We start from the raw sequence: 16825 nt of genomic DNA on the forward strand, positions 1-16825 counted from the left end.
AAGAATAAAATATAATCTATTCAAATCTTAGTCCTCCTACTTGGTTGGAAACTTTATAAAGTATTATATAATTACAAAATGCAGAACTCATTCTCCTATACTGTCCTTTCATATTGTACGTAAAATACCCAGATTTTCTTTTCTTCTACTGTACTGCAAATAAGTAATAATCTGTTGAATATCATGCCCATCCCTGTTTTACTTTGTCATGATATAGAATAAAATGTATTTTGTTTAAAATATTACACTGAATTCACTATTAAAACCAAAATTTCATTCAAAAATATTACAATTCAGTTAAAGTATATTTGTAGCAGTAACTGGATGATAGGGAACACAACAGCAGAGAAATCCAGAACTGGAGTATTCTGTGTATTCTGGTGAATCAGCCAAAATGACTGGAAGGTACTGACCAGTGATCAGTAGAATTAGGCCATTTATACCTCGGAACAGGCACTTTTCAGACTCAGGCTCCTCTCTTGCCAAGAGATTGATATGATGATATTTTTTTTCATTATCTCATCATCATCAGTATTAGTATTAATGATTATACTACAAAGGGTTTTTAGAGGCTTCATATGTCACAAAGGGTGACAGGATATTTCCAGTGATAAGAAATCAAAAGTAAAATATCTAAAAGAGAGAGCACAAGTTACACCCATGATGAAATCTGGCAATGTTTCGAGAAGTGTAGGATTTGAGAAGACTGCTCTAGTTCCTATCATCCTCGTCTGAGAAATGTTTCAAATGAACTCTTACACAACTTTACAAAAGGATGCATGCTGAAAATTAATCTAATCTTTTTTTCATGACACTAAATACAAGAAAACACTCTTAATGCAGGAATGACACCTCTAATCTAGTGTTCATCTTATTAGAGAACGAAAAAAGAAAGCAAGGGTTATATTTTATGATTAATTTCCTTAGGACCTGATCACAATATCTTGAAGTCTGCATTTCGTTTCCTCTAAACAGAAAACTAAGAATTATTATATGTGAAAAAGAAAAAGAAAAACAAACAAATAAAATACAAAATCTAGTTTACTATTTTAAAGAGAATGGAGCCATAATATGATAGGACACACTGTGTTTTTAATGACATTTTAATCAGTATTAATTCTCCATATATATGTAGTAAACCATCATGCTCATTTATGTTGTAAACACTTTGTAGGCAGAAATGTCATGATAACAATGAGGTAGTAGAGTTGCCAGTACAGTCTTAGACACACTAGAGCTTCAGAAATGTTCATTTGTTTGTATCTTCTATAGGATCTCAAGAATTTACAATTTATCATTACATTTATCGTTACAATTTATCATTTAATTTGGTAAAAAAGTAATATTAATAACCACCTTTTTTGGTAACCATACAAATTTAGCTATGTGGTGTTTCTGTGAGTTCATTATGATGAGGTGATTTTTACTTTTAGAAATTATTTCAGTTCATTAACACTAAAAACAAAATATTAAGAAAATTATGATATATGAAGCAATAGTCATATTAGAATTTCATATATTCAAGGCAAATAACTACACATCATCAATTGTTATGCCTCTGGGATTTTTTATTTTAGTTTTATTTCACTTTGCTAACATACCTCAAACCACTATTCTTGAGAATTTCTCCAAATATAGTATTATGATACTTATAATAGCTTGAAAATATCTCAAGGAAATAGAAAACTCTCCTTATGGACTCCAAGGATCTGCTAACCTAGGTTCCAACTTGCCATTGGACCCTGACATTTGAACTTTCATACATTTCTGTCTCAGTGACCCTTACTTGATTTAATTTCCTCCTAAAGAAGTTAAAACTATAGGTTTTTTATTATATATTTTCTTTATTTACATTTCAAATGATATCCCCTTTACCAGGTTCCCCTCCAGAAAAAAAAAAAAAACTATTCCTCCACCCCCACTTCCTCCCCCTGCTCAATCTCTCCTGCTTCCTAGTCCTGGGATTCCCCTACACTGGGGCCTAGAACCTTCAGAGGACCAAGGGACTCTCCTCCCATTGATGACCTACTAAGCCATCCTCTGTCATACATATGCAGCTGGAGCCATGAATCCCACCATATGTACTCTTGGGTTGGTAGTTTAGTCCCTGGGAGCTCTGAGGGTACTGGTTAGTTCATATTGTTGCTCCTCCTATGGGGCTGCAAACACCTTCAGCTACAAGGTCCTTTCTCTAGCTTCTTCATTGGGGGCCTTGTGCTCAGTCCAAGGGATGGCTGTGAGCCTCTACTCTGTATTAGACTGGCACTGACTTTGCCATTGGAACAAAGCTATAATACATCATAGACCACACAAACCCCTAAGATTTTGACAGTCTTCTGTCTTAGATTCTCATTCAGATAAGCATCATACAGAAAACAATGTAGCCACCCTTTTTATTTATTTTTATTCTTTTTATTAGATGCTTTCTTTATTTACAATATCTCCTTTCCCAGGTTCCCCTCAAAAAAAATAAATAAAATAAAATAAAATAACAAAAACTAAAACAAACCCCTGTTCCCTCCACCCTCCCACTGCTCACAACTCCACCCCTTCCTGCTTACTGGCCCTGGCACTCTCCTACACTGGGGCATAGAACCTTCACAGGGCCAAGGGCCTCTCCTCCCATTGATGACTGACTTGGCCATCCTCTGCTATACACATGTTGCTGGAGCCATGATTCCCACCATGTGAACTCTTTGGTTGATGGTTTAGTCCTGGGGAGCTCTGAGGGTACTAGTTAGTTCATATTGTTGTTTGTCCCAAGGGACTGCAATCCCTTCAGCTCCTTGGGTCCTTTCTCTAGGTCCTTCATTGGGGACCCTGTACTCAGTTCAGAGGATGACTGTAAGCCTCTAGTTCTGTATTAGTTGGGCACTGTCAGAGCCTCTCAGGAGACAGCTATATCAGGCTCCTGTCAGCCAGCACTTGCTGGCATCCACAATAGTGTCTAGATTTGATGACTGAGTATGGGAAGAAATCCCAGGTGGAGCAGTTTCTGAATTGTCCTTCCTTTAGTCTCTGCTCCATAGTTAGTCTCTAAAACTCCTTCCATGGGTCTTTTGTTCCCCCTTTTAAGAAGGAACGGAGTACCCACACTTTGGTCTTCCTTCTTCTTGAGCTTCTTGTGGTTTAGTGTTTGTACTTTCTGTATTCCGATCTTCTGGGATAATATGTACTTATCAGAGAATGCATACCATGTATGTTCTTTTGTGATTGAGTTACCTCACTCAGGATGATATTCTTGAGATCCATCCATTTCCCCAATAAATTCATTGTTTTTAATAGCTGGTAGTACTCCATTGTGTAGATGTACCACATTTTCGGTATCCATTCCTCTGTTGAGGGACATCTGTGTGGTTTTCAGTTTCTGGCTATTATAAATAAGGCTGCTATGAACATAGTGGAGCATGTGTCCTTATTTCATGTTGGAGCAACTTCTGGGTATATGCCCAGGAGTGGTATAGCTGGGACCTCTGGTAGTACTATGTCCAGATTCTGGAGGAACCACCAAACTGATTTCCAGATTGGCTGTACCAGCTTGCAATCCCACAAGCAATGAATGAGTGTTCCTCTTTCTCCACAACTTCTCCAGCATCTGCTGTCACCCAAGTTTTTTATCATAGCCATTCTGACTGGTGTGAGGTAGAATCTCAGAGTTGTTTTGATTTGCATTTCCTTGATGACTAAAAATGTTGAACATTTCATTAGGTGCTTCTCAGCCATTTGGTATTCATCAGTTGAGAAATATTTGTTTAGATCAGTTATTTGGTTTTCTGGAGCCTAACTTGTGGAGTTCGTTGTATATATTGGATATTAGCCCTCTATCAGATATAGGATTAGTAAAGATATTTTTCCAATTAGTTGATTGCTTTTTTGTCTTATTGACAGTGTCATTTGCCTTACAGAAGCTTTGTAATTTTATGAGGTCCTATTTGTCAATTCTTGATCTTAGAGCATAAGCTATTGGCCTTATCTTCAGGAAGTTTTCCCCTATGCCTATGTACCCCAGGCTCTTCCCCACTTCCTTTTCTATTAGTTTCAGTGTATCTTGTTTGATGTGGAGGTCCTTGATCCACTTGGATTTGAGCTTTGTACAAGGAGATAGGAACAGATCAATTTGCATTCTTCTACATGCTAACAGCGAGTTGAGTCAGCACCATTTGTTGAAAATGCTGTCGTTTTTCCACTGCATGGTTTTAGGTCCTTTGTCAAAGATCAAGTGGCCATAGGTTTGTGTGTTCATTTCTGGATCTTCAATTCTGTTCCCTTTATCTACCTGCCTGTCACTGTACCAATACCATGCAGTTTTTATCACAATTGCTCTGTAGTACAGCTTAAGGTCAGATGGTGATTCCACCAGAAGCTCATTTATTGTTGAAAATAGTTTTGCCTATCATGGGTTTTTGTTATTCCAGATGAAATTGCAAATTGCTCTTTCTAAGTCTGTGAAGAATCGAGTTGGGATTTTGATGGGCATTGCATTGAATCTGTAGATTGCTTTCGGTAAGATGGCCATTTTTACTATATTAATCCTGCCAATCCACAAGCATGGAAGATCTTTCCATCTTCTGAGATCTTCTTCAATTTCTTTCTTCAGAGACTTGAAGTTCCTGTCAAACAGATCTTTTACTTGCTTAGTTAGGGTTACACTGAGGTATTTTATATTATTTGTAACTATTGTGAAGGGTGTTGTTTCCCTACTTTCTTTCTCAGCCTGTTTATCCTTTGTGTCGAGGAAGGCAACTGATTTGCTTGAGTTAATTTTATATCCAGCTACTTTGCTGAAGTTGCTTATCACATTTAGGAGCTCCCTGGTGGAAAATTTTGGGGTCACTTAAATATACTAACATATTATATGCAAATAGTGATGATTTTACTTTTTCCAATTCGTATCTCTTTGATCTCCTTTTGTTGTCTAACTGCTCTGGCTAGGACTTAAAGTACAATATTGAATAGTAGGGAGAGAGTGGGCAGCCTTGCCTAGTCCCTGATTTTATTGGGATTGCTTCAAGTTTCTCTCCATTTAGACTGATGTTGGCTACTGGTCTGCTGTATATTGGCTTTTACTATGTTTAAATATGGGCCTTGCATTCCTGATCTTTCCAAGACTTTTATCATGAAGGGATGTTTGATTTTGTCAAATGCTTTTTCAGCATCTAATGAGATGATCATATGGTTTTTTTCCTTGAGTTTGTTTATATACTGAATTATGTTGATGGATTTCTGAATATTGAACCACCCCTGGGATGGAACCTACTTGATCATGATGGATGATCGTTTTGATGTGTGATTGGATTCGGTTTGCAAGAATTTTATTGAGTATTTTTTTTGCATCGATATTCATAAGGGAAATTGGTCTGAATTCTTCTTTCTTTGTTAGGTCTTTGTATTGTTTAGGTATAAGAGTAATTGTGACTTTGTAGAATGAATTGGGTAAAGTACTTTATGTTTCTATTTTATGGAATAGTTTGAGGAGTGTTCGTATTAGTTCTTCTTTGAAGGTCTGATAAAACTCTACACTAAACCCATCTGGTCCTGGGCTTTTTTTGGTTGGAAGACTATTAATGACTGTTTCTATTTCATGACTAGATATGGGACTGTTTAGATTGTTGATCTGCTCTTGATTAAATTTGGTAGCTGGTATCTGTCTAGAAAATTGTCCATTTCATCCAGGTTTTCCAGTTTTGTTGAGTATAGGCTTTTGTAATAGGATGTCATGATTTTTTGGATTTCCTCAGTGTCTGTTGTTATGTCTCCCTTTTCATTTCTGATTTGTTAATTAGGATAATGTCTCTTTGGCCTCTAGTTAGTTGGGCTAAGGGTTTATCTATTTCTTGATTTTCTCAAAGAACCAGCTCCTGGTTTGGTTGATTCTTTGTATAATTCTTTTTGTTTCTATTTGGTTGATTTCAGCCAAGTTTGATTATTTCCTGCCTTTGACTCCTCTTGGTTGAACTTGCTTCTTGTTGTTCTAGAGATTTCAGATGTGTTGTCAAATTGCTGGTATATACTCTCTCCAGCTTCTTTTTGGAGGCACTTAAAGCTATGAGTTTTCCTCTTAGGACTGCTTTCATTGTGTTCCATAAGTTTGGGTATCTTGTGGCTCATTTTCATTAAACTCTAGAAAGTCTTTAATTTCTTTCTTTATTTCTTCCTTGACCAAGTTATCATTGAGTAGAGTGTTGTTAAGCTTCCAGATGTATGTGGGCTTTCTATTGTTTATGTTGTTATTGAGGAGCAGCCTTAGTCCATGGCGATTTGATAGGATACAAGGAATTATGTCAATCTTCTTGTATCTGTTCAGGCCTGATCTGTGACCAAGTATATGGTCAATTTTGGAAAAGGTACCAGGAGGTGCTGAGAAGAAGGTATATCCTTTTTTTTTTTTTTTTTTTGGATAAACAGGTCAATAGATACTTGTTAAACCCATCTATTTCATAACTTTGTTAGTCTCACTGTGTCTTTGTTTAGTTTCTGTTTCCATGATCTGTCCTTTGCACTTAATGGGGAATCTCCCACTATTATTGTGTTCGGTGAATGTGTGCTTTGAGCTTTAGTAAAGTTTCTCGAATGAATATAGGTGCTGCTGCATTTACAGCACAGAGATTCAGAATTGAAAGTTTCTCTTGGTAGATCATAACTTTCATAAATAGGAAGTGTCCCTCCTTATCTTTTTTGATCACTTTAGGGTGAAAGTTGATTTTATTTGATATTATAATGACTACTCCAGTTTTTTTCTTGGGATCATTTGCTTGGAAAATTGTTTTCTAGCCTTTTATTCTGAGGTAGTGTCTTTCTTTGTCACTGAGGTGGGCTTCCTGTATGCAACAAAATATTGGGTCCTGTTTACATACCCAATCTGATAGTCTATGTCTTTTTATTGGGGAATTGAATCCATTGATATTAATAGATATTAAGGAAAGGTAATTGTTGCTTCCTGTTATTTTTGTTGTTAGAGTTGGAATTCTGTTCATGTGGCTATCTTCTTTTAGTTTTATTGGATAATTACTTTTTTGCTTTTTCTAGAATGTAGTTTCCCTCCTTGTGCTACAATTTTCCACTTATTACCCTTTGAAGGGCAAGATTTGTGGAAATATATTGTGTAAATTTGGTTTTGTCATGTAATACTTTGGTTTCTCCATCTATGGTAATTGAGAGTTTTACTGGGTATAGTAGCCTGGGCTGGCATTTGTGTTCTTGTAGGGTCTGTATGACATCTGCCCAGGATCTTCTAGCTTTCATAGTCTCTGGTGAGAAATCTGCTGTAATTCTGATAGGCCTGCCTTTATATGGTACTTTACCTTTTTCCCTCACTGCTTTTAATAATATTTCTTTGTTTTGTGTATTTGGTGTTTGGACTATTATGTGGCAGGAGGAATTTCTTTTCTGTCTAGTCTTTTTGAAGTTCTATAGGCTTCTTGTATTTTCATGGGTGTCTCTTTAGGTTAGCGAAGTTTTTTTCTATAATTTTGTTGAAGATAATTACTAGCCCTTTCAGTTGGAGGTCTTCACTCTCTTCTATACCTATTATCTTTAGGTTTGGTCTTCTCATTGTGTCCTGGATTTCTTGGATGTTTTGGGTTACAATTTTTTTGCATTTTGTGTTTTCTTTGACTCTTGTGTCAATGTTTTCTATGGTATCTTCTGCACCTGAGATTCTCTCTTCTATCTCTTGTATTCTGTAGGTAATGCTTACATTTACGGTTCCTGACTTCTTTCCTAGGATTTCTATCTCCAGAGTGATTTCTTAACTCTTTGTGATTTCTTAACTGTTTCCACTTCCATTTTTACATTCTGGATGGTTTTGTTCGGTTCCTTCACCTGTTTGGTTGTGCTTTCCTGCAGTTCTTTAAGAGATTTTTGTGTTTTCTCGTTAAGGGCTTCTACTTGTTTATTCGTGTTCTCCAGTAATTCTTTAAGGAATTTTTGTGTTTCCTCTTTTAGGGCTTGAACCTGTTTACCTGTGTTCTCCTGTATTTCTTTAAGGGAGTTATTCATGCTCCTCTTAAATTCCTCTATCACCATTATGAGACATGAGTTCAGATCCAAATCCTGCTTTTCTAGTGTTTTGGGATATCCAGGACTTGCCGTGGTGGGAGTACTAGGTTCTGATGAAGCCAAGTAGTCTTGCATTTGCCTTTTGCCATCTGTTGATCTCTGGGGTTAGATGTTCTTGCTGTCTATGGCTGGAGCTTGTTCCTCCTGTGGGTCTGTAAGCCTGTGTCAGCACTTCTGGCAGATCAGCTCTCCTCTGGCAGGACCAGTGTGCAGTGGGCTGTGGATCGGTCTTCCCTGCTGAGTCTTGAGTCCCTAGGTTGGAGCACTCCCTAAAGGCAAGCTCTCTGCTTTAGGGGAAGGGACAGAGAGGGCTGTGGATCTGCAGTCCCCCCCTTGGTGAACAGGGAGGTAGAATGGATCCTGCATCACTGGCTGCCCTGCCACTTCTGAGGCCTGTGCCTCCTGGCTCTTCCTGCCTTAGAAGGTCTCCACCCCTTCTTAAATAAAATTTTTTGCTTATTATTGTGTTTTTAATTTCAGTAAGAACAAATTTTGAAAGTATTGTTACAACAAAGAAAATAAGTAATAAAATACTTTAAACAGAACTGTTAACTAAAGTGCAACATTCTAAAATAATTGTGTTCGAAACTCAACAATTGTGTAGGCATACATTATGAATATATCTATATATTATGTATATATGTTATAACTTGATATTTAGCTTAATTTAAATAATATTTAAAATAATTTTTGAGGTTATAAAATCTTGTGAGTTATTCAGTTGTTAATTTAATTATATTTACAATATCAATAATTTATCTTTGCATTTTCAGAATCCAAGGAAATGAGAAAACCTCCAGAAAGTAAAAAAAATATTTGAAATAATTTCTTTTGGGGGGTAGGAATGTCTAGTACTTGGTACTTAATATGCCCTTAAGTTGCATTATTACCCCTTAATGATTCAGCCAGAAGAAAAGTCTTTATATAGAATTGAAAAAAGAAAAAGAAAGAGAGCAAGATCAAGGGAGTGAGAGAGGAGAAAGAGAAAGAGAGAGACAGAGACAGAGACAGACAGGTAGCGGGAATGCTTTAGTTCAGGGACAGCATACTTGTCTATCATGTGTAAGACTCCATGCTCACATTCTAACAAACACAAAACAATACTACTACTACTAATAATGATATCAAGTTATGATATATTGCCATATTTACCTATCATGAACCTTTTCAATTGTTTTTAAAATATGATTATTTTATGAGACACTGAACAATGTTACATATCAAATACATAAATTTGGTTACTTCACTTTCTTTTCAACATAATAATTCAGTTAGGAGTTGAAGTATACCTTTTTTTCTTGACTTCAATCATTTCCCATTTGGCAACTCTGCTTTCTGAACTTATACATGTAGAAGGTATTTATTCATGTATACTAAGACTATCAGATATAAATAGCTCAGGTTATTAAGCAGTATAATTTTAGACCTTTTCATTGTTGAATAATGTTTCTGTCGATACCTGGGATAATTAGTAATACCTCAAAGCAGGACACACTGTGAAATTCAAAAGTAGAACTAATGGGGAGGTAGGTTGGGGGATACTCCAGTCTATTCATCGTTTGTGTAGTAAATGTATCTCAAAATCATTTTTCTTTCAGCAGAACAACCCAAAGGAAAAAGTAAGGAAATGCATGCATAGTCTAAAGTTTGTACAAACTCGCCTTCACAATATAGAATTGGCCATTTGGTGTAATTATATTTCAAATTTCAATGTTTAATACATGTGGACTCTATTTTTGTCTTGCTTAGAATATTTTTGGAAGTTCATTTTTTTATTGATTTTTCTGCATACTTGAGAATGTGTAAACTGGAGATCAGAGCAGCATACAAGCCATAGCAACCATTCTCACACCCATCTGACTCATAGAAGTCACTAATAAAATCTCAAATATTTACCATACCTGCATTCCATTGATGCCCATGATGTAATGTTTGTGTAAGTTTAGTGTTGACATCTAGTTACTTCTCCATTCTTAGAAAGCACTAAGTATTCTTTTCCAGACTCTTTCCTATTATCTAATTGTTGTTGAGGTTCAGGAATGATCTCACAGACCACATGATCACTGATCTTTGTCAGACAGGAACAGTTTATTTAGCATAAGCTCCAGAATATGATTAATCAGGGCTGTAGTCCAGATTTGGGAACTGAGCTGTGACATTGAGTTAAGATCATACAGTGTTTTTAAGCCTAAAATCCACAGATATATGTGTCAAGTTATTCCACCAATCAAAATTTATGGATAAGGCATTTTCTTAGGAACATGTCTTTGTTGTTCATTTATTCTCTTCCCATTGGTTGGGATGTTCAACTGTGGAAGGGAGCTTGCCTTGTCTAATATTCATGTCTTAACTTGTCTATGAGGATGGGACTTGTCTTGCCTAATATTCATGTAGTAACTTGCAAGCCATGATTTAAGTTACCTACATTTTAGGCCAAATGGGATGTCAGCTCCTAGGGAGGTCTTGGGGCTTAAACTTTACCTGGCCATACCTCAAAACTGAAGGCATACAAAATAGTTTCTTATACTGATGCAGGTGTCTCTTTGACATTGGGGTCCATCCCAGGGGCAACTTGTGAAAGCAAATACCATAAAAAGCTTATTCACAGATGCAGGATGTACTGCGGGGTACTTGCTTTTGATTTAAGCTTATTACTCCCCGGGTACATAATAGAATATGGAATCAACTTAGCCATGAGAAAGCTTTTTAGGAACAGCAGAAACAACATATGAGAAAGTTTCCTTATAATGGCAGGCTAGCAAGTTAGCAGTTACCTAGGACTTGACATTCCAGCTAGGTCTTATTCTTTTACCTAGGTTACCTACTTGTAACCTACAAATATTTTGATATATTAATATTCAATTTTCATAAAAGTATTATAAGCTCATTGAAATAAAATTGCTAGTAATTCATTTCTTAAGGATCATCTACAATTATACAGTGCACTATTGATACTGCTTGCCAAACAGTTGAGTAATGCTATAAGGCTCTAGGTCTCTGTTTTTGTAAAAGTATAGCTAGTATGCTTAAGGGACAATTTAACAGTCATTGAAATTAGCACACTTCTAGCAAGATAGATGTTTGGCTCCATTGGCATTCAAAACTTCTGCTTTAAAATGTATGTCAGCTTAAAATATGCATATTTTGGTTGCTAGGGCATTGGAACATCCTATTATAAAGCTGCTCTAAAATATCCTGTGGAAAGAAATGTGAAATTATGCTGCAAACCAGCAGTAGGGAGCACTTTATCTATAGAGCAGTATGCATTACTTTATGCCTGGAGTGATAAGTGTACACAGCTGGTGTGATATCTGACACACAGATATAGAAACCACACCATAAACCAAACTAGCATGAACATAGAGGCAACTAAAGATCTGAGAAATGCTATTATTTATATATATAAATTTAGTATATTTATTGTTGTGATCTAATTAGTGCTCAGCTTTAGAAAACACTCAATGGCTCTTGTATTCTAGATTATTCACTATTATTATTATTATTATTATTATTATTATTATTATTATTATTGTAATCTACAAATCTTTTGACATGCTCACATTCCTTCTCCCTACAAGCATTACAGACTCACTGGAAAAAAATTATTAAGATGAAATAAATTAAATAAAATAACAATTGTTCAACACACTACTTGTACTTTTAGGAATGCATTCAGGATGTTTAACTTTAGCTAAGCAACACACTTTTATTCTTGCCCTTTAACATTTGTTCAGTTTATTTGTTCATTTATTTCCCTGTTAGCAACTGTGTCAGAAGAGAATATGTTGCCTAAAATACATATGGCAGTACAGGCTTGAAAAACAAAATTGTTCAAGGAGAGTTTGTTGCATTGGCCAGAGAAGATTCTGTGACATCCTAAAATGTGGTATATGGAATTCTTTCAATGTAAACATCTTCTTTTCTTCTGATTGCATTCACTACATAAAATATTAAGTCTTTCCCTTGCTTTTTACTTCACTGTCCTATTTATCATTACTGCTCAAGGACATTCCTTTGATTAAATTGACAAGTTGTCAAGTCAAAATAAGAATCGGAACATAAAAATAACATAAAAAATCAAATTATTGACATCATTTCCTATAAAAATAGTAATTATTTATAATAATTGTGACAAATTATCTTCAGAAAAAAAATCATTCCTTTTTCTCATAATGTGGATAAGAGAGTTTCTGAAGGAAACACCACCTAAAGAGGATTCTAGTGTAACACACGAGTGTCTTTGCTTTGTTCCCCCCTGCCTTCTTACTTTATCTTAGTACTTAAATATTCCCATCAAAGTCCTACTGTCACTAAATAAATCCCAAAGGAAAGGATTGGAAAAGGAATTTCACATAAAATGCATCCAGATTCAACTTTCTGTAACTTATTTTAAAGCAACTATAGTAATTATACTTTATGCTTATTTTTTTTAATTTTTTAATCTTTATTAGATGTCTTCTTTATTTACAATAATCTCCTTTCCCAGGTTTCCCTCCAAAAGAAAAAAGAAAAAGAAAATAAATAAGAAAAAAGTAAAAAACAAAACAAAAACAAAACCTAAAACAATCCCCTGTTGCCTCCCCCTCCCTCTGCTCACCACCCCACCCTCTCCCACTTCCTGGCCCTGGCATTTTTATCCAAACTTTAATTGAAGTTATTATAAAATAAGAGTAAGCTAAAAGTTTTCCTCCCTTAAGGAATCTACATTATATTTCTGGTTTCTACTTCCAAAAAATTTCTTAATATTCAGAATATTTCAGTGCTATGCTAGCAGAACACACTCATTGAACAAGGGAGAAATGGCTATCCTGAGGATGAGCTATTCATCATTTTGTGATGCTCATGAGTTGCTGTGGTCTAGCATCAACAATGCATGTTTGTCTGTATTAAAACAACTTATTTAGAAAACATAAAATTATAATTATATTAACAATGATAATCTGTTTTAGAACAGGAACAGAAAGAAAAGCACATAGAACCAGGTAACCACTTTAATGTTCTATTTTTAATTTTTGTTATTTCATTAATCAATACTGAATTTTAATGTCTGTCACTGATTGTTTATTCACCCTCTCCTCTCTTTCTTCCTTTTTCATACAGCAAAGACACCAAAAAAGGAACATCTAGGTGAGTGAGACTTGTGTACCTCAGTTGATTTTCCCAGGAGGCAAGCCTGAGATAGGCTTATAAAGGCAACGCCATATAAGGACAGGAAATGACTTCATCTCACCCTTTGTGTTCTGAGTTCTTGCCAGAATCAGTATTAATACAGTTTGAGGCAAGGGAGAGTGAATGTAATGTTGTATCCTTAGTTACTAAACATGTGTCTTTGAACTGTCAGTACCAGATCATCTGAGACATCAGTACTGCTTGTATCTGGTTCTGCCCCAGAGCAATTAAATAAAAATCTGCATCTTAGTAAGATCATTGGGCATCTGTTTATACAATGTCTAAGAAACACTGTTGGAAACAGACCCAGACAAAAGCAACTTAGAGATGAATGGTTATTTATCTCAGAGTTCAAGGGTATAATCCATCAAGGCAAAGGTAGTAAGTTACATTATATCCCCAGTCAGTCTTGAGAAAGTAATGACTGCTGTTTTTAGTCTGGTTTTCCTTTTCATCAGTTCATCAGCCCATGGATGCCCACAGCTAGTGTGTGTTATCCCACTTCCACTCATCTGACGTAGATCATGGCTTATAGATATGCACAAAGGTTTGTATCTTCAGTGGTCCTAGAGTCTATATGAAGCTGGTGATCAGGAACAACCATTAGAGACACAATTTATAGATAGATAGATTTATAATTAAAGCTAACAAGATAAAGTAAGAGTAAAACTTTTTTCTGTAAATGCACCTCACATTGTTTTACTTTTGAAATATAAAATATTCAGCTCTGAAAATATTTCTCCCTATTCATAATGTTACTTAATAACATTTTTTGTTGCTCTATGGTATTGCTCTCACAATATCAATATCCTAAGATTGGAAAATTAAAATTAGAACTAACAGACCAGACAAATAAAACAACAGAAAATAGAAGTACAGTTAATATGGACACAAAATCATTTTCAAAAAGTTTCTAAAACTTAACCAGATCAGGTAAGTTATTTCAAGTGAAAATTTCTAAATACATTTTATTGGGTCTTGCACTAAACACCACCTATAATTTTTTCTTGGTGAAAATTGCTCAAATAATGTTCCTGAGGCTCTTGTGCTCCCTCTGTCTCTCTCTGCCTTTGTCTCTATCTCTGTCTGTCTGTCTCTCTCTCTCTCTCTCTTTTGTGTGTGTGTAGGATATGTGAATGTATATGTGCAAGATATGTGACTGTACATGTTTGTGCAGGTTATAAGCTTTAACCTTTGGGTAGTATAGGTGTTAAGTCTTGTGCAAACATGCAGTGAGTGTGCACATGTGCAGGGAGATGTAGCGTCAATTATTGTCTGCCAGCTGCTCATATCCCATTTAATTATAATTAAAATTAAATAACATTCTTTTAATATTATGGCAATAACCAAGTAAATATGACTAGATTATAGCCTATATATAAGCTCTTACTTTATAATGGTTTACTAGTTGAAGAGAATAATGTTAAATAGAATAATTAGTTATAAAGTTTTAAAAACTGAGTAATTTCCAGACACACAATTTAAGAGATGCAATAATAGTATGCTTTATTATTTCACATTAATGGTCAAGCTACTGCAACTCAGAAAAGGAATTTTCTCTACAATAGACAATGAAGCCTATTTATGTAGAAGTACATTCCCCAGTGAGTGAGGCAACACATTTATATATATATATATATATATATATATATATATATATATATATATATATATATATATATATATATATATATATACATTTATATATATATATATATATATGAAGAAAGCTAAAATAGAGTGTAAGTAATTGAAAACCTGCAAAAGTATAGACAAGTATTGAATGAGAAATTTAAGTGCTTAGCAGATCAGCATTACTGTGAGTGTATGTTCATCTCCAGGTGTGAATACAGTTCAGCAGTTTTCTAATACTTGGGCATTTTCAATTTATTTTGCTTTGTTTTTAAACACAAGTTGTTTTCAGGTAGCTTGGGCTATGTAGACCTGTAGCTCACTATGTAGACCAGGCTGGACTCAAACAGACAGAGATGCTCCTACCTCCACTTCCTGAGACCTGGGATTAAAGTTGTACACCACCATACCTAGCTACTTAATTTTTTTAAAGTGATGTTACTGAATCATTTATCTCCTTAATTTATACTTTTGGGGAAATGTTATAGACTCTGAAAAATGCACTTCTCTAAATGCAGCAATCAGACCACTTGATAACTATTGAAAACCCTGTAAATGAAGTATGAGCACTGTTGAAAGATACTTGGAATTTGTTGACAAATCTGTGGGCTTTGAAATCCATGTTAGAGCATAGCAAAGAAAGTTGCAAAGCTACATTTTCTTCTCAGATATAATTTGCTTCAGTTTCTAATATTATGCTTTCTATCTTTCTAACAAGAAAGCCTCAAGTTTCTAATATTATACTTTCTATCTTTCTAACAAGAAAGCCTCAAATTTATTTTTAGTGAAGGTAGACTGCTAATTAATGAAGGCTTGTTTCTCTCTTGCTATTGCAGGTCCAAGTGAAAAACACAGAAAAGCAAGTATGTTGAATAAAACTTCATAAGAATAGCATGGTTTAGCAGTTCTGTAGATCATCTTAATGCTGATTTTTTTATATCCACTTGTGAAATAACATACAAAATAACTCATCTTCTGTTCTGTATGCTTATTCTTATGAAAATTTGTTTAGAGAGCTTAAATTTGTGAGTTTTGAGTTATTTAGATTGTATTTTCTATATTCACCTTTTTTTCTCCCACAGAATTAAATATAGATTTATTATCTTATACATTTCTAATTAATTATTTAAGGATCCCAATGAATAGTATAGTAGATTTGTCTACTATGAAAGTTTCATTTTTAATGAAATGTAGACATCCTAAAACTTTATTAAATTTTTTTGTAGAGTTCCAATTCGTTTTTAATGTTTATATCTTCAGATTAATTTTTTTCTGATAACTGGTAAGTTATCAGTGACAGCTCTCATGCTTAGGGAGAAGTACTGATTTTTTTTGCTTATTATTTTTTGATTGGATAAAATATAGTTATTTCAATAGTGTAATAATAAATACACTTATAAATATTGAGGTCAATAACAATAACTTCCTTATAACTAATTATTTATTCTTTATATATAAGATTAATGGTAGAATATAAGCAGCATACATTATATAAACCATTTATATTTCTGTTTGAGTTAAAGGTGCATGTATATTGACCCTAGTGCTGATACGTAAAGGAGCTCTATGGTTTATTTTGAAACAGTATATTGTTAATGGATATATTACAAAAAAATTGGGAAAAATTAGTTAGCTTGATATTATTTAAAACTAGAACATTGCATTTGCAATTGGCACAAAGGCATTAAAATTTATAGATTATTCTTTTTAAAAGAGCAATTTAGGTAAAGGCTAGAGAGCTAACTCATCAGGTAAGAACACTTGCTGCAATTTTCTGCTCTTCCATAAGAATTGAGTTTTTGTGTTCAGTTTCCAGTATTCATGATGGTTTACAGTTGCCTATAACTCCAGTTGCAGGGCTTCCAATATCCTTCTTTGCCATCAGTGGGTATACAAAACCATGAACATGCATAGGCACACACACACACACACATACACACACACACACACACACACACACACACAC

General features: G+C 34.7%; 1 protein-coding gene across 1 annotated transcript in view; it reads left to right on the forward strand.

The window, feature by feature from the left end:
- Window positions 1-16825, forward strand: part of Trdn (triadin) — a 413724-nt gene that overhangs the window by 244851 nt on the left and 152048 nt on the right. Inside the window, exons 15-19 of the mRNA XM_031380731.1 lie at window positions 8832-8861; window positions 9660-9677; window positions 13008-13040; window positions 13159-13185; window positions 15696-15722. Coding sequence (XP_031236591.1) covers window positions 8832-8861; window positions 9660-9677; window positions 13008-13040; window positions 13159-13185; window positions 15696-15722 — 135 coding nt within the window. The remainder of the gene's footprint in view (window positions 1-8831; window positions 8862-9659; window positions 9678-13007; window positions 13041-13158; window positions 13186-15695; window positions 15723-16825) is intronic.

Source organism: Mastomys coucha, unplaced genomic scaffold, assembly GCF_008632895.1.
Source record: "Mastomys coucha isolate ucsf_1 unplaced genomic scaffold, UCSF_Mcou_1 pScaffold2, whole genome shotgun sequence".
Classification (NCBI taxonomy): Eukaryota; Metazoa; Chordata; class Mammalia; order Rodentia; family Muridae; genus Mastomys; species Mastomys coucha.